Raw genomic sequence first — 25,152 nt, forward strand, 5'->3', positions numbered from 1 at the left:
GTCGGAAACTAGGTCTGGTCAAGTAAATTCAGATAAGAGACTTCATTTGAATCCTAGCCACCATGACCAATATCTCTGGAATTGAATGCCTCAATCGTTCAAATGGACTTTTGAGTTTAAGGTAAATCAATAAGGTGAGCAGCTTAGAGATTCATATCAAGTTCTCAAACACATCAAACAAACAATGACACACATTTTCCTAATGACTTTTTGTTTTGTTTTTGGCACATTAACAGACGATATACTGACCACTGGTGCATTTATAATTAACCTTAATCTTCTTGATTTTTAAGGGTTAATATGATGCATCCGGACCAACAAAGGTTTAAATAATCAAAATCTTATTCGCAATCGACTGTTGTGATATTGAGATCCAAAATAGCAAGATGAGAACGAGTTTCAACAATACTTTGCATGCCATTATTCAGATCCTAAATCTTGTCATTGACGGTCTGAAATCGGTCGGTCTGCCAAGTCATTCTTTTGTTTCGTGACTGAAAAGCGTCCAGAGACGAGTATGTGTTTGTCTTTCTGTTTTAACATCTTTATGCCCCTTTTTGCCGTGTGGTTTCAATATTTCCTGTGGTTTTTCTTAATGCATTCATAATCGTTGAATTACAGATGCTATTATTTAATTTGGTCCACAATTACACCCTTCCCCAGCTGGTATGAAAAGGGTTTGGGCGCCAATGCAGCATGAACAGCTACATTCAAACAACATATTTCTGTGAAAGAGGGGGGATGTTCAGGCTGGGAGTACTGGTGCAAGTTCATGATAGGAGGGTTCATGGATGGTTTATTTATATTTCTTACTGAGGATGTATCTTCTATAGATCGATACTTAGTAGATACGGAAGAGCATTCTACTATTGACCCATACCCCCCCCCCCTCTTCTGAAATGTGAACTATGCCTCAAACGGAAAGAGCCGGAAGGAATGGAACGAACGAGAAAACAGATCAAGGGAAGTGTATCACGCGTCACCTTTGTTACCAGAGAAAGAAAAAGAGACAGAGAGAGAAAACAAGAGAGAGAGAAATTGAGAGAAACAGACAGACAGAGGTGAGAGAGAGGGAGAGAAAAGGTGTGTGACAGAGACAGAGACAAAGGGAGAGAGAGAGAGAGAGAGAGAGAGAGAGAGAGAGAGAGAGAGAGAGAGAGAGAGAGAGAGACAGAGAGAGAGAGAGAGAGAGAGAGAGAGAGAGAGAGAGAGAGAGAGAGAGAGAGAGAGAGAGAGAGAGAGAGAGACAGAGAGAGAGAGAGAGAGAGAGAGAGAGAGAGAGAGAGAGAGAGAGAGAGAGAGAGAGAGAGAGAGAGAGACAGAGAGAGAGAGAGAGAGTACGAGAAGAGCCAACAAAGTGTTTGGAGGGGGTAAAGAAAAACCCCCAGCAAGATAACCAATTTAATTGTTCCCTGCGAGGTAATGGTGTGGGGTGGTGAGGTCCAGAGGGCATCCAGAGAGAAGGAAGGACTGGAAGTTTAGTGAGACTACGGAGCACTTAAATACACCTGCTTAGCCACCGTAAACCACCCAGGAACATGCGTCACTCTGATAGATGTTGTAAAATGTTCTGTGAAAGAGAGGTGGAACCCATTACCTGCCAACTACAGGAAGTGGGGTTATTAGTTGAGGCTGCTTACCTGGATGATGGTTATCAAAAGGTTTTTTTTTCTTCCCCCAAGCTATTAGGCGATGTTTCCAAGGTAACTCATAAATCAGCACACATGCTACGTACATGGTTACACGTTCATATGTGCAACTGTACATGGGCTTAGACGACCATGTACAGGAGATCTTTACTCATAATACGTTGGTGATGGTTCTTCCCAAGGAGTACGATCAGTCTATACTCAAAAACATATTTTTCTCACAAATTGACAAATCACAGACTCGTATAAAATAGCATGGCATCATTACTGTATGTTTCCATTTGATTAGGATGACCACTGGGGCAGAGGTTCTAAGATGTAATGAGGCCGAGGTCACTGATGAATGTCTCAAATCACATGCCACTGTTCGTCCCCTCGCGCCGTCTTGTATGGTTACACACCAGAATCCATTATCTTCCTGCCTGCATATTTGTCACGCTTATATTCGGCTCTGGAGACGCTACGTGATGTGACAATAATACCAAACTGTTCCACGAAACCGTTCAGCCCGGAGTGTGGATAAAGGAAGATGACTTTTAGGGCTTAATTAGTTTGGAGATCTCGGACCAGATAGTTTCTGCAGGGCAAGTCATATTGTGCTTAACACCATATACAGGCTTCACATCACATACGAAATAAACTGGATTTCTCCATGAGTAAGGTCAGGACAACCTTATTCGTAGAGAGCTATGCTTATAAATTCACGCAAGCACAAAAACAAATATCCACATATATTGAATCTGCCAATAGAGCACACAGAAATAATCACTATTATGGGTCATATAAAACCGTAATTGACAGTCAAATAAAAACATTTCCCCCAAAATTCCCATGCAGAGTGCAAATCTGTTCATATGTACAGGGTGTTTGCCAAAAGTAGTCTATTGTAACGTGCTCTACGCTCTACATGGAAATGTTTTTGTGATAACTTTCACCAAACAATTATGACTAAGTGTCTTCAAAACAACTTTTTAGACGCAATTGATGACATTCCCGAAAATACCATCACCTTATCAATTGCTCACACTATGCTTAACTGTTACAGCAGAAATACCACACGTCCAATCTCTAAATCGAATTTTTAAGGAAATTGTAGAATTACTTACAGAAGGGGTCAGTGACAAGATAAGGGAAATCCCACAGAGAAGCACGCACATCTTGGGTATGCTACGATCGGATGTCCACTGCGCTGAACAGCTGTCTATGTTCACCGTCCATGAGTCCTTAATATTAAAAGACAATGACGTAGACTAGCCAAGGATGGAAACTGCCCGGTGGCCTATCCTCTCCCCACCACGCGGAGAGATTAATCTAATAGCCTACTGCATATTCTTTTCTCTGTCAGAAGGCGTGTAGCATTGATCTACAGGACTGTGTTGCGTAAAACGAAACATGTTGTGAACAAGCCTACTCCAGTGGTGATACATATTAAAATTGCTTACACTACCCAAGCTAACTTTAATGTGTGAATTGAGCATTCGATCTCGAGTGGAGTCCACTCGTGTAACCATGGTAAAACGTTTCTCTTTTGCTTATTAGCCTACTATTTTTGGTAATTTAAGGTCTAGGATCAAGGAGCATTGACGTGTGAAGAGCGAGACATTTGTCACGAAAATATATTAGCCTATACTTTTAAGTAACATCTCAAATCTGGTAGTTCAAGTAATTGTTGTTGCCAATAACTTGACACTGATCTCAAATATATTTTGTTCTGCGCTTAACAACGCCGATGCACTTTTGGAGAGACATCACAGCGAAGCGGAGTGTCTTTTCTGTTACGGTAGAAAGCCTTCACGCTCTACGTGAATGCGATTATGCAAGCTCTATGAGCAAGACTGCCATACCGGTGAGTAGATGCCAATTAAAGCTCTAATTCAGGTTGTCTGGTACTGTAGAAGCTAAACGCAATGTGTCCAACAACAGCTTCACAGTCGTTGCCAAATAACTACCATTGTTTGCACTTATTTCAGATAATATATTTTTTTATAGTTTCCAAAATTATGCCAAATGCCATTTATGAATTATTTGTGAAAATGCCCAAACTGTCAAATGTTCAATTTTGGCATATTTCACAAATAAATCATAAATGACCCATAGCCTTTTAGAAGCCGTTAGAAATAGGTGGATTTCAATGAGCATGTTCCTTTACTTACTCTATGCCTACCTGTGGTGAAAATCGCTCATTTAACCATTTTGAAGAGCAAATAATCTCCTGTATACTCCCCCAACTCCCCTGCTTTTGTAGCATATCTCAAAGGTGTCTGCAGATTTTATAGAAGAAATTGTAGCCAAGCACTGACAATTTATCTCCCCGCTTTGTCACAAGCACATCTTTGTAAAACTGCTGTTCATCAAAAGACAGAAAATCAGTTTGTAAATGTAAAATACAATTCGCTTTATTTGAAATCAATCATCTGAAAGTGCACGTCTGTAGAGAAAATATGAGGCTTTGTATACAAATTGCACCATTTAAGACAATTCTGGGTAAGGAAGTACGAAATGTTTGATAAATATAAAAGGTTATCGTAAAACGCACTAGAGTGTAGCCCTTGTTTCATTAGTGCTATCCACGTCATCACGATAACGTACTACTTGTGTGAGATCGTATTAACATTGACAGAAAAACATGCAACACACAAAATTAAAACATAATTGGATCCTGGTGAGGAGGTAAAACGTAAAACTGCGTCTTTAAACACACAAAACAAAACCTACATTTGCAGTTACTATGCTGGTATTTCCTCCCTGGACATCAGGCACGCACAGCCCTGTACCTTGTTCCACTTCATAATAACGTGTATAACTATGCGATCATATACCAGTTCCGTGTTCCTATGCACAGATACTACTATGCAATGTGGACTTGAAGAATAGTGTTAATAAATCTAAAACAAAATAAAACCATCTAGGAACATGTTCCTAAACCAAAAACCAACAGAAGACATTCTTTTTCAAGTCAACAAATTCCTTTGACTAAAGTAAATCTCATGCATAAATAGGTATAATGCATATGTGTTTTCAATAGTATATTGCAATATATAGTATGTTACTTGAAGATGGCATCATCTTGCATTTACATCCGAAACAAGAAAATAATGATAGTGATAATAAGAGTGACAGACCCATTGACTGTTAGTGTTACCAGGAACTCTTGTCAGTATGTTCATTTGAGTTTAAAGGTAGCTAATATACCTAGTATTAGCAGACATTCAAACAGTATCCTCTAAAAGATGAACAGATTGTCAGTTATAAAATTATGGAGGAAACGAAAAAATCCCAGAACCATTGTCTTTCGCATCACAGTGATGTGGATCAGCTTTTGACAAAATTGGAAGGTTTCCAAACTTCTACTTTTATAGTACAGATAGAACATGTTTATCCAAACCATGAAATATTTAAGTGTCACAAAAACAGATCCCTACAACTCCTGAGTCCCACAAAGCGAGCAGACTTCAAAGATTTCCTTAGACACAGAAGGGTTGCCTCTCTAAAGGCCTGCATTACTGTTGAAATGCACATATAAAAGGTTAATCTCATTCATTCGCTGAGGCTTTGAAGAACCCAAAAAGCTTTTTTTTTCTTCTTTTTATCAAACACAAATAACACTTATCCATTAGTGTCGACTGTATCTTTTAAAAATCAAGTTTATCTTGATATTACCAGTACATATGTGTAATATGTATTCATGCTTAGTTGAATTGTTGGGTTATGTTTTATAAACGTATTAGTATCTCCATAGCCACACTTCCTTACATTTCATCTCCATCTGTGAACAGTTAAACTGGGCGGGAGGGTCAAACCACAAACACACTCCACGGCATGAAAGAACACAAGACGGCTAAAACAAAAATTAAAATACTTGGGAGCATGGCCCACTAAGCACTGAAGGATGGACATAAAAAATAACTAAATGTAAAAGCGCCATTTTCGTTTTCCCCATCTCCCCTATGTCTTCATCCCTCTAAAATCTACCCTGTATCAGAGTCAGAAAATTGCAAACCAGGTTCATGGAAAATCACTGCCATCGTAGATTACTGGCTCCTCAATGGTTAAGTGGTACAGCACTGTCTTAGAGATGAACCTGTGAGGATATCCAGAGATGAAAGTATGAAAACACGAGGCATAAAAGAACCTAAATCAATACATCAAAGAGCCTTTTTTCTTATTTCAGGCTTAGAGTGGTGATGGTTAAAAGCGAGCGCGTCCACTTGGGAGTGGCATACCGAGAGAAGGAGTTGTCAAAGACGAGGGTGTACAGTCCGGGATTCCTGACTTTCAGCTGGCCTTGGATGGTCTCTTTGTGGGAATTACACCGAGTCAGAGGAATCAGCACCTGAGAAAAAAGGATTCATATCAGGATTTACAGGATTCGAACACCCCTTCACAACGTCGATTTGTATTTCCTTTGAGTGTTTTGGGTTTGTGTGTGTGAAATAAATACAAATGATGTCATGAATTCTTTGTCATACTTTTCAATACCGAGTTTCGCGGTAGAGAAATGAATGGCTTTTATCAGGCTGCTGCGGAGCTTCATAACGACCGTTCATTAGAATCAGGTGTGCTGGACCATGGAAAAACATGGAAAACTTCCAGGACAGTGGGCCCTGAGGACCAGGATTAAAGAGCACTGTTCTATAGCCTTGATTCAATCTGACGTAATGTTGGTCAATGAAGCCTCCCTGTTTTACACCCCCCCCCCCCCCCCCTTATGGACTTTGAGGGAAAAAATGCCCCCTATCCTTACAGGTGAAACTATTCTCTCAAAATATAGGGTTGAGCTCAGCTGGCGAATAAAGCTTAAAATCCTAAAAGGAACGTAAAGTATAAGGCAGTGGTTATCAACCCTGTCCTCAGGGACCCCCTGTCCTGCTTGTTCTGGATGTTTCCCTGCTCCAACACACCTGATTCAAATGCATGTTCGTTACCAGGCTTCTACAGAGCTAGATAACGGTGTGTTGGAGCAGGGAAACATCTAAAACATGCAGGACAGGGGGTCCCTGAGGACAGGGTTGAGAACCACTGGAATAAGGGAAAAAACTGATGTTTGACCTTCAAGTTGCTTCAAGCTGTTGTCTCGTTTACATTCTGGCCTGGGTTCAGCCTACCCCTGGGTTAGGGTTAGGTGGGGTGAGCCTACCTTGGACTGCTCCACCTGGGACTCGGAAGCGTCGCGGTACACCACGCTGAAGGAGATGCTCTTGGGTTCGGAGGAGAACAACCACTTGATGGTGGGGCCGGGGTTGTCCACGGCTATGGCGACCACGCTGTAGCAACTGGACTTGACGAAGAGCTCCCGGGAGCCGTCGCCAAACTGAGACAGGTCGGCGAAGCCGAGGGGCACGACCAGCCTGCGGGCATTTACATTTAGCAGACGCTCTTATCCAGAGCCACTTACAGTAAGTACAGGGAGGTTCTCCCCCCAGGCAAGTAGGGTGAAGTACCTTGCCCAAAGGAGACGTCATTTTGCATGGCCGGGAATCGAAGCGGCAACCTTCTGAGTAATAGCCCGATTCCCTAACCGCTCAGCCATCTGACTACCTAGCACAGCCAGGCGTCATACACGCAGCTGGGGTACCGCAGCGGAGCCGTCTGACCGGCTTAGACAGCATGGGAGTCAAGACGGTCTTGCGTTCCCCCGGGCCTAAACGTGTCGCCCAGCTCTTACAGTAACCCTCACGTCACGTACAGTATACTCATGCGTGGTTGATCTAGGACTGTGACTGCTGTCGTTTGATCTCATAAAAGGCTTTGCTGACAATAACTGGGACAGTGGGTTCACATTGATTTGCTTTCGATGGAAAAACCAACAACCAAAAAAAGCTCAAACTCAAATGCACATGTTCACTCACGTTAGTTCCCCACATTTGAGAAGGTTTATCTCTGCATCCTGCACTGTGGGGACATTTTCTTCCGGGTCATCTGGGGTCAAGTCTCCTGTGCCTCTGTAAAATGAGAACATACGATCTCTATCTCTCTATCACTTTTATGTACACTATATCTAACAATGTGATAAGAATACGTCTTCATCTAGCAATACTTATCGGAGAATATAATGGTGTTATTCAAAAAAATCTGTGATCGTTGTAAATATTGTTTCGAGGCAGAAATCATGGTTGAGATCTATCCTGGTGTGGTTTTAAGTGTGACATTATAATATCGAGAAGCGTAAAAGAAGCATGCAGAGATTACCGAGGCATTTTTCTCACATTCTGATTGGATAAGTACCCTACCTCCAGTGGCATTCACAGTTATTACGTTCCCCAGGGATGGCAGAGAAGGCTCAGCTCTGCGATGAGGACTTTTAACTGCAGTATAACCCTACCAGGAGCAGAGCCCCCTCTGTTTACAGCTGCAGCGTGTGAATGACCCCAGAAAAGACTTTGTTTGCTTTTTTCCCCCTGTTCGTTTTAAGAGCAGGGTTTGATTGTAACCCGTTGCCCATGAGCTAGCTTTTTGGCTGGACGAGTGGAATGCCGTACGAAGTGGCGTGATTGGTCGAGTAAAAAATGAATATGAATGAAATGCTTTGCTCAATACATGACAGTCAAATGAGCACTTAAGGGATTCACTGTAATTACAGTGTGGGTGTAGGTGTGCGTGCGTGCGTGTGTGTGTGTGTGTGTGTGTGTGTGTGTGCAGGTGTGTGTTTCACTTACATGTCCAACACTCCCGGAGGTTTCGCTTCCTGTTCACCCTCCAGGGAACCCCCTGTAGTTTGGGACATGGTGTCGCTATCATAGATCCCATTCACGTCCTCCTCCGTGATGATGTCATACGCCCCATCATCGGACTTGGGGTCCGACACTGCACGACAAACGCAGGGTTATGCCTGCAGCAAGCGGGCTAGGAACATGAGGTTTGAGACGAAGTGAACACGTTTGCTCCAGGCTAATCCTATTGAACTGAAACACTCTTTCAAAACGAGGCAGCGGCTGGTAAGTTTTGATTGTGTTTGCGTTTTTCGTTTTCAATTGATAGTAAAAGCAGAAAAAGCAGAACTGGAATTCACGAGGTTGAACTGGGAGGACCTGCCACGACCACACACAGTTACTTGTCATCGTATGTAACTCCATGATTGGAAGGTCAACTTGGGAGCACTGTGCTTCTCCCATAGTGCTTTGCAGTATCCTATGTAGGCTTTTCGATTTTATAGTCTAGTATCTATGTCTGTTTTTTTATTTCTTGCTGTGAAAACCAATTGCCCTCTGGGGGACGAGCAAAGCTGGAAGTTAAAGTTGACTTTTCGTCCGAATAGAAGATACTTCCAAAGAATGGCAGCCGTTTCTGTCCTCATTCCGCAGGAAGATCAGAATAGCTTCTCAGGGTTGGTTTGTTATGGGTTCCCCATTTCACTGAAAACCACTTCCCAGCTTTGAAACAACCTTCCTGCGTTTGTGTCCTTTGAAAAGAGTGATGGCGTGTGCGTGTGCATGTGGTGTGTGTGTGGTGTGTGTGTGTGGTGTGTGCGCACTACACACACGACTACAAACCGGGGACTGTTATTTGCGCCACACAAACAAACAAACAAACAAACAAACATGCGTACGTGTCCACAGATCCAGTTCTGACGCGTGTTTGTTGATCCATGCATATATCGTACCTGTGACCCTGGGTGTGGGTTTGTAGGGGGCTGGCGCGGGGTGGTCCTGAGGCTCAGCCTCGAGGGGAGGGGGCTGGGTTTCCGAGGGGCTCAGTTCAGCCTGGGTGAACCTCTCCACCACGGCGCTGTGCTGCGTGTAACACTCCCTGCAGCAGCGCTCCTTCTTCCCACTGTGCTTGGTCGTCACAAAGTTGTTGCTGCAGTAGTAGCAGAAGATGCGGCCGCACAGTCTGCGCAGACAGGACACAGGCGACGGTGAGGAGAGGACATCGGACTACACTACATTTCAGAAAGCCTACACGGTAAGAAACGTGATAACAGATCACAAAAATATACACTGTATCTGCGTCACAGCGCAGTTTGTGAACTGTGTAAATAAAATCCACACGCTTTCGCCTACGATTCGCCATGACGTCCCCGCTGATCGGCCTTGCACAGAAACAACCACACAGGTGTGTTTTACAGAGGTGTCAGCCTCCAGGGGCCCCACAGCCCCCCAACCCCCCCTGAAGCCAGAGCCCACCTGCAGTGGTGTCTCCGTAGCCACCAGGTGAAGTGGCCCTGGCAGCCCAGGCAGTGAGTGGCCTCCTTGTCCACCAACCACCAGCGTTCCTCCGCACGCTGCTTCTGTTCAAACTCCAGAGCGTCAGACTTCTGCCACAGAGCGTCTTTATCCCTGCCAAAGACACACACACACACAGACACACACAGACAGACACACACACACACACACTCAATGTTGACCATGGACCTATACGGAGATGTGAAATGAGAAACGCTCACAGAGCCACTTGCAGTGGCGTATACGGTGTTTTATACACAGTATGTAAGTCTGTTGATATGAGCGAGGATACGTCAGTCCAGGGGTACATTATTCATACTTTTGGAGCATTGCTTTTCTGCTCGATTAGGTTCAAGCAAGGGTTCTGCGAATCATATCTGTACATTTGTGAGTAATGGAGGAAAATTCCCATTCCTAAGTTGTTTATCTTTATTCAGTTACACTCCATTTTTTCTCCACCCCGCTGTTTTCATCTACGGAGGCTGAAGATAAGTCTAGCAGATGAGAGATGGAACGCCAAAATTATGGGAGTAAACGAAGCGAGTAAGCAAAAAGAGACAAACAGAACTCTTGGGGGGCATTTCATGGGAGCAGGCTAATTCAGAGAATCTCTGTTCCCCGACCAGGGATGAAGGCTTAGTGAATCAAACCGCAGAGACATGTATTCATGTCACACGCCTGGTGAGCAGAAAGTAGACCATTTCCATCTTTCCTATTACCCATCTCATGTTTACCAACCACTTTTTTCTGCTTGTTGCTTTTCTGCACCATGCTGCTGCCTGAATCACCATATCTACTAGACCTGGCTGTCTCTCACTCTCTCTCCGACTGTCACAATAATAACAAAATCTGAGCTGAAACTCAACTGCCTCGCGTCTGTCATTTAAGAGTTTTTTTTTTTTAAGGGCTGCCTGTCGTGGCCGGCATCTGCACTGCCTGCACGATTTTCTGCTTCCAGAAATCTTCAACTGCAACTAGACTTTATGTGAATAAAGCATTTGGTAAAAAGAAATATCTAGTCTGTAAGATGTTTATCGGTTTCTCTCATCTTCCCTGAAAGAGGAGGAGCCAGGTGAGGAACGAGGGTCAGGTGAGGAACGAGGGTCAGGTGAGGAACGAGGGTCAGGTGAGGAACGAGGGTCAGGTGAGGAACGAGGGTCAGGTGAGGAACGAGGGCCAGGTGAGGAACGAGGGCCAGGTGAGGAACGAGGGCCAGGTGAGGAACGAGGGTCAAGTGAGGAACGAGGGTCAGGTGAGGAACGAGGGTCAGGTGAGGAACGAGGGTCAGGTGAGGATCGAGGGTCAGGTGAGGAACGAGGGCCAGGTGAGGAACGAGGGCCAGGTGAGGAACGAGGGCCAGGTGAGGAACGAGGGCCAGGTGAGGAACGAGGGTCAGGTGAGGAACGAGGGTCAGGTGAGGAACGAGGGTCAGGTGAGGAACGAGGGTCAGGTGAGGAACGAGGGCATACTTAATCAGCTCAATGAGCCTCTCCTCCAGGTAGCTTTTGGTTCTGCAGAGGTCATCGATTTCGGCAGCCATCGTGAGGTTCTGGTTCTGGTTCGAGGCCTCAGCCCGGTCCAGTTTCAGCTGCAGCTCGTCACGCACCTTCTGGACATGCGACAGAACCTCCTCCGTGCTGACAGGAACATTTTTGCAAAAGAGCGATATTATTTACACGTGAGAAAGACACAGTGAGGCAGGAAATGTCTGATGATTTAGTTTACACATTTTTATTTGTGGCACTTGATCTTTGTTTTTTTGCCTCAGGACCTTACCTAGCAACAGAGTCTTTCAGTCTCTGGATCTCCTCGTCGCTCTGGCGAAGCGAAGCTTCTGAGCGCATGGCGTGAGCATCTTTCTCTCCGATGAGACGGAAGCACTCCAAATTTACATTCTTTGTCAAAGAAACAGAACAAACATTGTGTTGGAAAACAACATATGCAGAGGCCGGCGTAATTACAGTGTTCCTCTGATTCAACTTCCTTATATCTGTACTACTGTATCAGACAGTGAACGAATACGTTGGAAGCCTACAGAGGGTTTATAGTTGAACTGGCAAACAAGTGTTCCAGTAAAGCATACCACTTCCTGTTTCACATCATCTGTGGCGGACAGAATCAATCGAAATCACCCTGCTCTTTGCGATTTGCAAACCGATCCACGGTTTGTGGAAACAAATCAACATAATGTTCATTCATCCCCCACACATGCACGGGCCTGTGTGTTACTTCCTGTGTGTTACTTCCTGTCCTGCTTCCTGTAATGAAACCCCCACGCTTTCTCCCTCGACAGCTGTCTGAACCCAGTTGGTTTTAAAACCCGTCGCGAACACAGTCACTGAGAACACGATGGAGATATGTAGATGGATCGACGATGAAGATCCAGACCTCTAACTCGGACACCTTGGCTTCCAGACTCGACACCTTCTGCTTCTCTGTTTGCAGCTGTGCTCTTGCATTTCTCAGCTCCTCATTTACATTCTAGATGGAGAGAGAAAAATAACGCGACGTGAAATGATGGGAGGAGCAGAGTGAAGAGGTGTCATGCTGATTCAGTGCTGAGTGATTAACCCCCCGGGGAGAGCAGCCTTTTGAAGAAGCAATCCAACTCACCTTGATTTGGTTCTGAGAATTCATGCTCTCCGAACTCATCTGGAACTTCACGGCCTCCATCTCCTCACGACCGGAGTCCTCGAGCATCTTCACCTGACCCTCGGCCTTCTCCAGCTTCTCCTGCAGCTCCAGCATGGTCGCCGGAAGGTTCTCCGTCTGTCTCAGCTCCTCGTGGAGGCTGAGGTTCTCCTGCCGCAGGGCGGCCAGGCAGGCCTCGAGTCGCTCCTCCTCCCTGGTCGTCTTCTCCCTCAGCATCTCCATCTCGGTCGCCCCGCCTTCCCAGTGTTCCCTGGCCTCCTCCTTCTCCGCCGTCAGCCTGCAGATGGTCATCCCCAGCTCGGCCATCTCGGTGTTCGCCCGGTGGAGCCCCTCCCTAGTCTCGGTGCTCTCCAGCTCCAGCCTCTCGTTCTGGGCCTTCAGAGTCGCCAGCTGTTCCCTGCCGGAAGCCTCCAGGGCAGCCAGCTCTTCGTGAGCGGCCTTGACCCTGTCGCGCTCCCTGCTCAGCGCCTCCTCTCGCTCTCGGCACTGGAGCAGTTCAGCCACGTGCTCCTGGTTGAGTGCCTCCGTCTGGACTTTGAGCTGCTCCGTGATGGTCCTCAGCTCGTCCCTCTGGGCCTCGGTCACCTCCAGCTGAGCCTGGATCTTCAGCCTCTCCTCCCCGGACTTCTGCAGCTGCACCCTCAGGTCCAGAACCTCCCCCTGGAGCCTGGAGACCTCCTTGACGTTCACTTCCAGCTGGCTCTCCGCCAGCATCAGCCTGGAAGCCGCCTCTTGGCTTTCCTTGGCCTGGGCAGAGCTCCTCTCCAGCTGGGCCTTCTCCACAGCTTGCGCCTGAGAGGTCACCCTCTGGATCAGCTCCGTCTGCCTGGCACAGGTGTCCTCCGCCTGGGCCTTGGCCTTCTCCAGCTCTCTCTCTCTGGCCTCCAGGTCCTCCATCCGGGCCTGGAGCTCCGCGCAGTCCTTCCTCTTGTTCTCCAACTGGGCCTCCCTGTCCCTGAGACGCTCCTGGAGACCCGCCTCGCTCCTCCGCGATACCCCCAAGCTCTTCTCCAGCTCCCCGATCTGTCCGTGGATGGCCCGGAGCTCCTCCTGCATGGAGCCCAGCGCCACTTTCACCGTGGCCTGCTCCTCCCTCAGGCTGACGTTCTCCTGCTCCAGGCGCTTGGCGTTCTTGTCGGAGACCCCGGCGGCCATGGCGGCCCTCTGAAGGCTCTCGTCCAGGGCGCGGTTCTCCTCGCGCAGCCTCTTTTCCTTCTCGTCCACCGTGACTTTGGCGTCGTCCAACTGGCTCCGCAGCTGCTTGTCCGAGGCCCTCAGGGCGGCCACCTCTGCCTCCAGCGTCGCGCGGTTCTCCGCCAGCTCCTTCTTCAGCTCCTCGTTCCTCTTCGCCGCGCTCAGCAGCTTGCCGTTGAGCTCCATCAGGTTGGTGCACTGGGTCTTGTAGTCCTCGGTTTTCTTGGCCTGATCCCTGTGGCTGGCCTCCGCCTCAGAGAGGCTGCCGCTGAGGTCTTCCCTTTCCGCGGTCAGGCTCTGATTCTGGGCCTCAGACTCCCGGAGCCTCCCAGCGCTGGAGGCCAGCTCGGCCTCCGTGTTCCTCAGCTTCTTCCTCAGTGAGAGGAGCTCCCTGTCCTGAGATTCCTTGACTTCTGCTGCGCTCTTCTGCGTCTCTTCTTTCTCTTCCTCTGACCTCCTCCTGGTCTCCTCGGCCAGCCTCTCTTTCTCCTCCAAAGCACGCTGGAGGTCCTGAAGTTGCCGCTGCAGGTTGCTGGCTTCCTTCTCCCTCACCGACAACGCCCCCTGCAGATTTTCAATGGCGTTGAGCTGATCCTTTGCCTGCTCCTCAAGCTTGGCTCTCTGCTCGGCTGAAGATGCTGCCAGCGCTGCATGTTTGGTTTCAGCCTCTTTCGCCGCCGTCTCCTGGCCCCTCAGCTCCTCTGCCAGTCTCTCTGCATGCCTCCTCCTCTCCTCCCCCTCCGCCACAGCCTCCATCTTCCCTTTGTCTGCCTCCTTCAGCTTGTCCAGGAGTTCGTGGATCTTCTGGGCCGAGTCAAAGTAGCTGGCTGCCTGCTGGCCCTTCTCATCCAACACCCCGTCAAGCTTGGCCATGAGCTCTGCGTTTTTCCCCTCGGCGACCAGCAGCTTTTCTCGAAGGAGGCGCTGTTCTGACGCCCGGGCGCTCTCAGCCGTCCGGAGACCCTCCAGCTCTTTCTCGAGGGCCTCCTCGCGCCCCTCCAGGGTCCTGAGCGCCCTCTGCAGGCCCGCTTGCTCCCCCTGGGAGGCCAGAGACACGTCCAGCTGCCTCTGGAGCTCCACCACAACCCCCCTGAGCTCAGCCGCCTCCTCCCCCAGCTGCTGCACCCTCTCCAGCAGCTCCCGCTGCTTGAGCTCCGACTGGTCCAGCTCCAGGCGGAGGTCGTCGACGGCGCTGACGTCCGCGCCGCAGGCGGGGAGGGACTCGTTCAGCTCGCCCAGCATGCCGGTTCCATAGTCGGGGCTGGATGGGAACTCGTGCGCCTGCTGAGGACAGGTGGCGAGGGGGCAAGGGGGTAGTGGGGAGACAGGGTGAGGGGAGAGGGGGTTGGTGGGAGTGGGTAAGGGGGTAGGGGGGAGACAGGGTGGGGGGAGAGGGGGTTGGTGGGAGTGGGTAAGGGGGTAGGGGGGAGACAGGGTGGGGGGAGACAGGGTGGGGGGAGAGGGGGTTGGTGGGTAAGGGGGTAGGGGGGGAGACAGGGTGGGGGGAGAGGGGGTTGGTGGGTAAGGGGGTAGGGGGGAGACAGGGTGGGGGGAGAGGGGGTTGGTGGGAGTGGGTAAGGGGGTAGGGGAGAGACAAGGTGGGGGGAGACAGGGTGGGGGGAGAGGGGGTTGGTGGGTAAGGGGGTAGGGGGGAGACAGGGTGGGGGGAGAGGGGGTTGGTGGGAGTGGGTAAGGGGGTAGGGGAGAGACAGGGTGGGGGGAGAGGGGGTTGGTGGGAGTGGGTAAGGGGGTAGGGGGGGAGACAGGGTGGGGGGAGAGGGGGTTGGTGGGAGTGGGTAAGGGGGTAGGGGGGAGACAGGGTGGGGGGAGAGGGGGTTGGTGGGAGTGGGTAAGGGGGGAGACAGGGTGGGGGGAGAGGGGGTTGGTGGGAGTGGGTAAGGGGGTAGGGGGGAGACAGGGTGGGGGGAGAGGGGGTTGGTGGGAGTGGGTAAGGGGGTAGGGGGGGAGACAGTGTGGGGGGAGACAGGGTGGGGGGAGAGGGGGTTGGTGGGAGTGGGTAAGGGGGTAGGGGGGAGACAGGGTGGGGGGAGAGGGGGTTGGTGGGAGTGGGTAAGGGGGTAGGGGGGGAGACAGGGTGGGGGGAGAGGGGGTTGAGAAAAACAGCCAGATGTTCAGGAGGAGACACATTCTGTTCTCGTTCTATTTTAACAGGACTTCAATTTGATTTTTAATATGTTATTAGAAAACACAGTGGAGGACTTTGGCTGTTCAGATTAAGGTTAAGAAGTCCCTCTGCGCGCTCGTACCTGTGAGTAAGTGCTGGCAAGACTGTTAATGCTGGAACTACGACTAGGGGCTTTCCACGTGTGACTCGGCGAATTTGGCATGCCCAGAGTTCTCCTGTAAATCAGTAAACCACATTCGTACACAAGATGTTTACGATCTCCGTGAAGTTCAGGAAGGGAAGGGTGGAGTGTGCCGACACAAAAGTTTGTTTTGTGATTTGGCAAAAGCTCAGCATAGGTGATTGGCTACCTGGCGAAAGTGGGCCAGGATGAATCGAGGTCATGACCCCTGGAGGCCACGTCAAACTGGACTTCGTTGAGCTCGTACAGATGACTGATGATGTCAACGCTGAGGTGTGGTTTCAGGAAGGGGCTGCGTGCGTAGAACCAATCGCTGCGGGCGATTTAGGAAGTGAGAGAAGGGGGGGGGGGGGGAGTTACACCTGACTTAGAAGATTAAACAGATACATGTGATTCTCTTGTTATTTAGATATATCAACCGCATTGTTATGCTTAGTACAACACAAACACAATGCATGATTACAGGTACTTTGCTTCCAGTACGCTAGGTGGGGAACAGAGATGCAAAAGGATGGAAGTGAAACTTGGAATGAAAGCTTTTCACAATAGCCAGGGAGGATATGGTAGGAACCTGGGTCCTAGTTACGGACAGAAACCAAAACACTGTGAATAGAACCTACTGTACGCTATGTGAACTACTTCCCCTAGTGCTGGAAAGAGCCGGCCTGTGTACAGTAAATGCAGTGTTGGGTTGAGATTCACCTTGTGACCCTCTGGTTCATCAGACACTGTTGCAGAGTGTCTGCCAAGCGCTGGTGTACCAGGGAGTAGCGAATGAAGGCCCTGCCTTTACCCAAAGAGGTTTTCAGCTGAAGGAGGAAAACGGCTGTGTCAATTATACACACAATTTACTGTTACAGACACAGGAAATTATACAAGATACGAGTAAACACTTTTAAACCCTTTTTTCTTCTGCTTCCATCTTTATAGTAACGGATCTAAGAACTCATCTTTTCCACCAAGTGTCCGGATGCAATTATTAAAGTACGCGTATTTGGATCAGGTATCACCTTCGGCATCTACTAATGAATACCCTGTAATATAACAATGATATCCTCCCTGTTAATGATCATTTGGTGGGATGCTGTTGAGGTGGAGAGACATGGCACGGATTGCATGTTGGGTAATTATCCTGAACGCGAGGTTGGTAGAGTCTGCTTCATTAAAATCTGATGAAGGAGCAAGATCACTGATTAGCAATCATATTAGTCAGGTGGGAGTCAGGTGGCTGAGCGGTTAGGGAATCGGGCTGGTAATCAGAAGGTTGCCAGTTTGATTCCGGGCCGTGCCAAAATGACGTTGTGCCTTAGGGTATGTCACTTTACCCTACTTGACTCGGGGGAATGTCCCTGTACTTAATGTAAGTCGCTCTGGATAAGAGCGTCTGCTAAATGACTAAATGTAATTATATTAGTGTCATACTGTATTCTATACATGTTTTATTAATTTATAGCATGTCAGTGCAGTTAAGTGCTTCACACCAATGGGCCACAACTGATTGTGTCTGATAACTACTACTTTAAAACAGTTTTCTGTGATGAATGCCCTTATTGTTCTTTCCTTTGGGACTCATTTGGTTTCACAATGTATGCTTCATGTTTGGATACTCGCAATGTTTGGGGCTATCTCGTTGTTAAGATCAGTGACCTATGCACTTTTGTAAAACTCTCTCTTGGATAATAGATTTTGCTAATTGTATAAATGTAATGATATGTAGTGATCCATATGAATGACCTCTATCTGTATACAACATCCAGGAAATAGATAACAAAGTATGACATTTTGAAAGCACTGGTCTGTATACCTCTGGGATGGATTTAACGAAGCGAATGCCATCGTTGGCTCCTTTGATTTTGGCTAGGCAGTCGCTGAAGTATTCCCAGTAGTCTTTCCTTGTGCCCATAAACGTTGTCTTTTCTTTTTGGTCAAACTAAATGGAATGGACACAGATATTGAGACAAACTCTTTGTTGGACACTGACAAATTGTTAGCCATGGATTTCTTGCACTTTTTATTTTATAATATCGGACCCACCCCCCCCCCATACACACACACACACACCCTCATCAGACTAGATTTGTGAGGCTTGAGGTACATACTGTATGTGGATAAATGTAGTGTGAGCACTGTCTTTTACCTGTAACAGGTACTCCAGTTTATAGGATAATTTATGCAGGTTGGAACTGTCGTCTGTGATTGGCTCCCCATTCTCCCTGTACTCTTTGGTGAGCTCTGTAACTGCATCTGAGAGAGAAAAGGGTATCAGAGAGGAAGGCCGACAAATACAGCAATGAAAGCCTGGCCACAAACACATCCAAACACAGGCAGACAAATAAGTATACCCTGACGTAAAAATGCTACTTCCAGCTTGAATGTTGAATGTACTCAAACTGAAAGACACTTTATATAGGTCCTGGCATCACCCTGTTGCCATAATATGTCACAATTTTGTCTGATTGTTTCCTCTCTGGTGTTGAAGAGAGCACAGACATGCAATTACTAAAACTCATTAGACTACAGCACAGGCCCACCTTCAGAAGACACAAAAAGCACACACACACACACACTACACTCACCACTAATTGAAACGAGACCTAAAACACGTAAAATCAAAACATCTCAAATGAGCAAAGCTTCTTCCACTCCTATCCCTAAAATTATGTTGTCCCTTTTCACGGAGTTTCCATCCTGCACATCCTACTTGCCTCTTATCCACCGCAAAAAGTGGAAGGATGTCTTAGATCGGCGCACCCGTATTAGCTCCCTCTCTCTGCCCTGCTGCATGCTGACCTCTGTACCAGACAAAACCCTCTGCGCCCCAGACCAAGAGCCAGGGATAAATCCAACACGTTCTCCTCATAGAAGAAAATCAGAACGTGCGGAAGAAAATATACTCCTTTCGGGTTGAATTTCAAATCGTGTGGCCGGTTTGATGTGCGCTTTCTGTTTCTGTGTCAGCAAGACAATGATCTCTTTTCTGACGCATTCACACAGACCCTCATGTTTTGTTGTACTAACACGCACAAAAGCACACATCCACAGACAAATGCACACACTCTGCTAACCTACCATGCAGATCTCTGATAATCCTTTGAAGCTGGCTTTCACCCACTGTAGCCATGGTCTGGCGGACTCTCTGACAGCCGGGTCACAGGGTCATGTACCCTGCTGAATCAGACAATCACAGTCAGGGACAAAAGAATCTCGTACAGGCTTGCATATTCCGCAACATCTCTCTCAGTCTCCCTATCCGTTCCTTTCCTCTCACAGTCTAGGACTGTTACCATCTGTGTCCTTCTCTGACAACCACAATACTGCTTATCTGCCTTCCACTAATAACGATTTAAAATATAACAGTATTTTCAACTCGTAGCCGGCTAGCACGGTAAAATCCCCATGGCCACTATCAACACTGCCAACGTTAAGTTGTTTTCTTAGGCTAATCTTTTAAAGAAAGTTAGCTAACTAACTCGCTATCTGGTTAGCAACAGTTTGCAATAAATTGACAGCCGTTTTGTAAATATTATAGTTGTATCTAGCAAGTTAACATTACACTAAGGTGAACAATACACCTTCATAAATTATCACGAGAACAAAATAATATATCAGACACAACTTCGACATACTTTAAAGTACTGTAAGCTACAAATAACAATCCGAATAGTTTACTTTCACTTACAAACTTGCTACCCAAGGGATCTGTGGAATCTATTGATTGACAACTCTATCTTGCACTCATTTTGCGAGATTACAGGTTTGTGTCGGTGGTGGGTGGGAACCAGCGAGAGACAAATGTAGTTTGGTTGTAGCGTAGTCTCTGGAAGTAAACAGTGGCATCACGTGACGACATGCTCCGTACTTGAGCTTAACCTACATTTCAACACTCAGGTTCAAGGAAGTCAGAGCCACAGTATTCAAGGTGTAAAACCTACTTGGCATTGAGGTTCGAGATATCTGTTCAAGTTTCAAACATTCACAGCTGACAGACTGTTTTTCAACATTTTCCTGCAGTTATTTCCTTTTACAGTAGATACTGCAAACACCTCAGAATGTTTGAAGTGGTCATATTTGAAACTACAGCAATACATCAAAACAGAATAGTGTGCTAATGCATTTATAAAGCTACATTCTAGTTCGGAAATCCTACTCATAAAGTCAGAAAAGTTTTTTAAAAAAACACAAAAAACAGGATGCCACAGCCAAAGGCCTGAGGCCTCATATCACAGCCTAAGCCTGTGGCATAGATCTACATATTACAATACCTCCAATGACGTGTCCAGTCTCCACCTGTGACATTTAAGGAAACTTCCTTTTCTCACTTTTAGGGGTATAATACGCACAGTGCATAACAGAAACTCACAGAGGAGCCAGTACACCTAACGACAACAGGTAGTTTAACAATTTTTATGTTCTTGTTTGTTTTATGCACTTTCTGTATGTGATTAATTATATCATTGCCTATTTAATTGCACAGTACTTGTGGACACAGATTATTTAGGCATTCAATTTAACAATCTGACAAAATGTAGTCTGCTTTCTACATAACCTTTTCAGGTTGCCATGGAGAACAGTGGAACAACTCCGACATATGACATTGACTATGATGACCAGGTCTGTGACAAGGAACAGGTTGCCATGTTTGGAGCCATAGTCACCCCCGCCTTTTACTCTGTGGTCATCGTCTTGAGTCTGGTTGGAAATATTTTGGTTCTCGTGATCCTGGGTCTGTACGAAAACCTCAAGTCTCTCACTAACATCTTCATCCTCAACATGGCCCTCTCGGACTTGTTGTTCACCGCGAGCCTGCCAATTTGGGCGGTTTACGACATCTGGGGATGGATTTTTGAGGAGGTCACCTGTAAAGCCATCACTCTGATTTTCTATGCTGGGTTCTACAGCAGTATGTTGTTCCTGACAATCATGACTATTCACCGCTACCTTGCCGTGGTTCATCCTCTGTTCGACCTTGGTACACAGAAGGGTTGCTACGGGTTATTGTCCTCCCTCACTATTTGGATTGTTAGCTTTGCTGCAGCGACACCAGCGCTGATTTTCACAGATGTCCAGTTGAACCCCCACACAAACATATGGCACTGTGAATACGTGGATGTCTGGTGGAAAGAAATCGGTACCTACCAACAGAACTTGTTTTTTTTGTCTGCCTTTGCAGTGATGGGTTTTTGTTATGTGAGGATATTGGGGAAAATTCTCAAATCAAGGTCACACACGAGGAATAGAACTGTGAAGCTTATTTTCAGTATCGTGGCCGTATTTTTCTTGGGTTGGACTCCGTATAATGTGGTTATGTTTTTAATTAAGATGTCTGACTTTGTAGGCCTACTTTCTGAATGTGAAGTCAGCAAAAATCTTTATTACGCGTTCTATGTGTGTCGACTCATTGCATTTTCCCATTGTTGTCTCAACCCTGTATTCTATGCATTCCTTGGAGTGAAGTTCAGAAATCATTTGAAAGTAATTTTGTCGAAAGTTGTCCATCGGCAAAGGACAGAGGTTTTACAGAGCAGAACGGTTAACGTCTACTCAATGGGATCAATGTACTGAGTGTTTTCAGACAGCGCGTCACACAAACAACAAACAATTCTACAGAGCTCCGGGAAACATTTTAAAGAACCACTAATTTATGCATTTTATTGACTTTAAGTGATCTACTATATTGACCAATGCAATAAGTGATCTACTATATTGACCAATACAATATTATATTGGTCAGCTCCAGAGTGCTGAATAAACAAACTTAAATGCACACCTACTGTACGCCCTAGCAACACACTATAATTTGTTTATTAAACAGTCGGATATGCATCTGATTCCACGTGTCCACGCGTACGCAGACGAAGCGCGCTTCAGGTGTAAGAGACACTCCCTCGTGCCCCTCAGTAACTGGTACTGTTACAGTAGATAGTATACATATACAAGACTAACGGTAAGTTAAAAACTTGCTAGAAAACATTTAATTTAAAGTAATGTTAAAGTAAAAAACAACTTTTCGAAAGAAGAGTAAATGTTGATTGGATAACCTTTAATCCTTGTGAGTAGTTTTCGTTATAAAAAACGTTTAGATCGCGAATGCATAATTTGTTTTTCTTACCTTAGTTGTGAAATGCAAAATGTCAAAGAAATTTAACTTTTTTCCAGATGTGTTCTGTCCGCAAGATCCTTAATATTTTAATCGGAGTTAACGTCATCAAAATCTCTGATACATTCTCTGAGGGCAATTACCCTGACTTTGACAAGTCTTGTGGTTCCTTGTTGCCTGATCATGCCCCAAATGGGGTGAGTCCCGGCGAAGCTCCATTTAGTGTCCTTCCATTAAATATCAATGCTAAAAAAGGTGAAGCGGTTTCAGGTGAATAACATTTTTTTTTGCCATTGATGTTGAAAATCAAAGTGTTTAAAAGAGTGTGTGTTGAGAATATACCCGAGACTCGTGGGTAGGATACTATGGTTACCTCGATAACAACCATACTCACGTGCATTAAAAGTCTTACTTTAAATGTGCTCATGTATGAAAAATAAAATGTGATAAATGATCAACTTGACTTTCAGTGACACTTAAATCTGAAACCCCTGCCATGTTTATGGGATTCATGTTGGAAGCCCGAAAATCATCAGATGTGAATGAGCCCTCAGTTGGCAAGTTCAAGGCTAACAATTTTACAACATTGCTAAATTGTTATGGGCTTGATGTAAGTTTGTACATAAATACATGCGTTCAATGCATTTTGGTATTTTTTCTTCTTGTCACCAATTTCATCCTCCAACCGCATCCATCTTTATAGGCCAATAATATCAGATGATCAATGTTGGTAAAATTACTGTAATCATATAAGAAATACATATCAAACTTGCATTGTTACTGAACAGAATATTATAGATCTAAACATGAATCAGTCTTTGATTGATTAAGGCAGAACTTTCTTTCCTTCTAGGGTTCAGCTGTTTCTCAGAAGGATGCAAGTGAAAAGTCAGAAGTCACTGTAACATGGATCGCACCTGAAACTGGAACTTTCTATTTTCGGTAAGCACACAGTATCTGACAAAAGTTTTATGCTGACAAACTGCTCATTTAAAACAACAAGAGACAACAAGACTGTCTCAAGACCAGTAAACTGAATCATATTAGTTTTATCTGGATTTATCTGTATTTCATATATGTAGATTTTGTCAAAATCATGCAATGTGATATGTTTCAGGGCTGCATTTGTACAAGATTTTCAAACATTCTGGAAACCAAATGATATTGTACTAGCTACAACTCCATCTCCTAGTAGCACATCAACAGCTCCCAGTAGTACATCAACAGCTCCCAGTACTACATCAACAGCTCCCAGTACTACATCAACAGCTCCCAGTACTACATCAACAGCTTCCAGTACTACATCAACAGCTCCCAGTACTACATCAACAGCTCCCAGTACTACATCAAAAGCTCCCAGTAGTACATCAACAGCTCCCAGTACTACATCAACAGCTCCCAGTACTACATCAACAGCTCCCAGTACTACATCAACAGCTTCCAGTACTACATCAACAGCTCCCAGTACTACATCAACAGCTCCCAGTACTACATCAAAAGCTCCCAGTAGTACATCAACAGCTCCCAGTATTACATCAACAGCTCCCAGTATTACATCAACAGCTCCTAGTACTACATCAACAGCTCCCAGTACTACATCAACAGCTCCCAGTACTACATCATCAGTTCCCAGTACTACATCAACAGCTCCCAGTACTACATCAACAGCTCCCAGTACTACATTAACAGCTCCCAGTATTACATCAACAGCTCCCAGTACTACATCAACAGATACCAGTACTGTAAGATTGATAAAGATCTTGATAAAGATTTATATACAACACAGTGTGTTACTTGTCTCAATTAGAGTAGAGATGGAAACAGATAAATACACTTGTACCCAAACATACTAAAATGCCATATTACAAATTTTCTAACAGATTTTTCTCGAATTTTACAGAAATCACGAGGCGAAATCCCCTTGACCATCTTTGGCTTTGGATGCCTTGGACTTACACTTGTTATAGTTAGAGTTGTAAGAGGTAATTAGCCATATGAATATTACGGTACAGTATATCATATTCACTCTCTATTATTTGTTTTGGAATGATTTTGTCTATTGCGTTTTGCACTGTAATGTTTGCAAAAGACAAATGTTTTAGATGTGTACATTTTTTTGGTTTGTTTTGCACTCGTTTATTGCACCTTTCATGATAATTCAGAATCATGACGACACAGTAGCAAATGGCCTGCTTGATGTCATGTGTTGTTACAACATTGTACTGCTTTCTACGGTCTATGCTGTTTGCTCTGTTGTTTATCTTCCTCCTGAGCACAAAGACGGTTAGTGATTAACTATTATTCTTAATCATGCCTAAACACACCCTCATAGTCCAGTTCTCTGGAATTTTAAAGTTGCATACCTTTGAGTTCATTATGACGCTCTTCTGTGGAAATCTGTTATCAAGCTTAAACTACAAAAAAACAATTGCTCAAGTCAAACATTCCCATTGGAGTGAAAAACAAATATATGTATATTGCGTCTTGGCAATGTGGTTGGTAGAATAATGAAGGTCTTGTGATAATTTATAGACTATAACCATGGTTGTTTTAAACAAAACTAATGTACACCTACTCAAATAATTACGGAGAATAGCCAGATTAAGTAATATTGATTAATATCTGCACAAGCAAAGCACTGAACCCTTCTGTACATTACACTCAGTAATAGTGAATGATTAGCCCGATTCCCTAACCGCTCAGTCACCTGACTCCCTTGTCAAATGTAAATGTAAGTAATATTGATTAATATCTGTATATATCTGTGTAAGCATTGAAACCTTCTGTACATTACACTCAATAAAAGTGAATGATTGACAGCAGCTGACGCCTTCAGTTTACTTCCTCATAGTAACGAGGCCGTCCGACAGAGCAAAACCGTGAAAAAAAGAAAAGTCAAAAACCGTTATTAATACTTACAAATGTTGTACAATCTGTTCAACAAAACTCAGAGTAGTTAAATATATATTTTAATTCAGCTAAAATTAAGCTATTCAGCAAAATTCAGTTTTAATAACAAAACATGAACAACCTTTTGCAGCCACAAAATCATTTGTACTCCCATTTAAGAG

General features: G+C 45.6%; 2 protein-coding genes across 9 annotated transcripts; one reads left to right on the top strand and one right to left on the bottom strand.

Moving 5' to 3' along the window:
- Positions 1-4,019: 4,019 nt before the first annotated feature.
- Positions 4,020-20,039, bottom strand: fyco1a (FYVE and coiled-coil domain autophagy adaptor 1a). 6 transcript variants are annotated; one of them, XM_084692993.1, is made up of 18 exons: positions 19,917-20,039; positions 19,054-19,152; positions 18,122-18,228; positions 17,789-17,914; positions 16,687-16,793; positions 16,154-16,297; positions 15,925-16,018; positions 12,425-14,941; positions 12,200-12,292; positions 11,588-11,706; positions 11,281-11,448; positions 9,773-9,925; positions 9,250-9,479; positions 8,306-8,453; positions 7,499-7,591; positions 6,787-6,997; positions 5,873-5,982; positions 4,020-5,730 (listed from the first exon to the last, which is right to left on the bottom strand). In XM_084692993.1, the coding sequence occupies exons 2-18, from the start codon at positions 19,103-19,105 to the stop codon at positions 5,655-5,657; spliced, it is 4,548 nt and encodes a 1,515-aa protein (XP_084549119.1). In that variant the 5' UTR covers positions 19,106-19,152; positions 19,917-20,039; the 3' UTR covers positions 4,020-5,654. The 6 variants fall into 6 exon arrangements, with proteins under 6 accessions (XP_084549119.1, XP_084549118.1, XP_084549116.1 ...); XM_084692992.1 differs by lacking the exon at positions 19,917-20,039 and adding an exon at positions 19,664-19,803 and having other exon boundaries at positions 19,054-19,149; XM_084692990.1 differs by lacking the exon at positions 19,917-20,039 and adding an exon at positions 19,664-19,801.
- A 110-nt stretch (positions 20,040-20,149) lies between these two features.
- Positions 20,150-24,903, top strand: xcr1a.1 (chemokine (C motif) receptor 1a, duplicate 1). Of its 3 annotated transcripts, XM_084693001.1 has the most exons (6): positions 21,549-21,928; positions 22,141-22,351; positions 22,552-22,691; positions 22,935-23,023; positions 23,199-23,823; positions 23,982-24,903. In XM_084693001.1, exons 2-6 carry the CDS (start codon positions 22,141-22,143, stop codon positions 24,069-24,071), a joined length of 1,155 nt encoding a protein of 384 aa, XP_084549127.1. In that variant the 5' UTR covers positions 21,549-21,928; the 3' UTR covers positions 24,072-24,903. The 3 variants fall into 3 exon arrangements, with proteins under 3 accessions (XP_084549128.1, XP_084549127.1, XP_084549126.1); XM_084693000.1 differs by having other exon boundaries at positions 23,199-24,903; XM_084693002.1 differs by lacking the exons at positions 23,199-23,823; positions 23,982-24,903 and adding an exon at positions 20,150-20,373 and having other exon boundaries at positions 20,539-21,928; positions 22,141-22,691.
- The last annotated feature ends 249 nt before the right edge of the window (positions 24,904-25,152 follow it).

This window comes from Hypomesus nipponensis, chromosome 26 (assembly GCF_054491055.1).
Source record: "Hypomesus nipponensis isolate SF chromosome 26, ASM5449105v1, whole genome shotgun sequence".
Taxonomy (NCBI): domain Eukaryota; kingdom Metazoa; phylum Chordata; class Actinopteri; order Osmeriformes; family Osmeridae; genus Hypomesus; species Hypomesus nipponensis.

Bases quoted from the DNA above. Each gene is read 5' to 3' on its own strand.
- xcr1a.1 (XM_084693000.1), top strand. From the start codon at position 22,141: ATGTGTTCTGTCCGCAAGATCCTTAATATTTTAATCGGAGTTAACGTC. The intron at 22,352-22,551 runs GTGAATAACATT...CTTGACTTTCAG, and splicing joins AAAAGGTGAAGCGGTTTCAG to TGACACTTAAATCTGAAACC. The intron at 23,024-23,198 runs GTAAGCACACAG...GATATGTTTCAG, and splicing joins ACTGGAACTTTCTATTTTCG to GGCTGCATTTGTACAAGATT.
- fyco1a (XM_084692993.1), bottom strand. From the start codon at position 19,105: ATGGCTACAGTGGGTGAAAGCCAGCTTCAAAGGATTATCAGAGATCTG. The intron at 17,915-18,121 runs GTAAAAGACAGT...CATTCCATTTAG, and splicing joins AACTGGAGTACCTGTTACAG to TTTGACCAAAAAGAAAAGAC. The intron at 7,592-8,305 runs GTAAGTGAAACA...CTCATTTTACAG, and splicing joins CCTCCGGGAGTGTTGGACAT to AGGCACAGGAGACTTGACCC.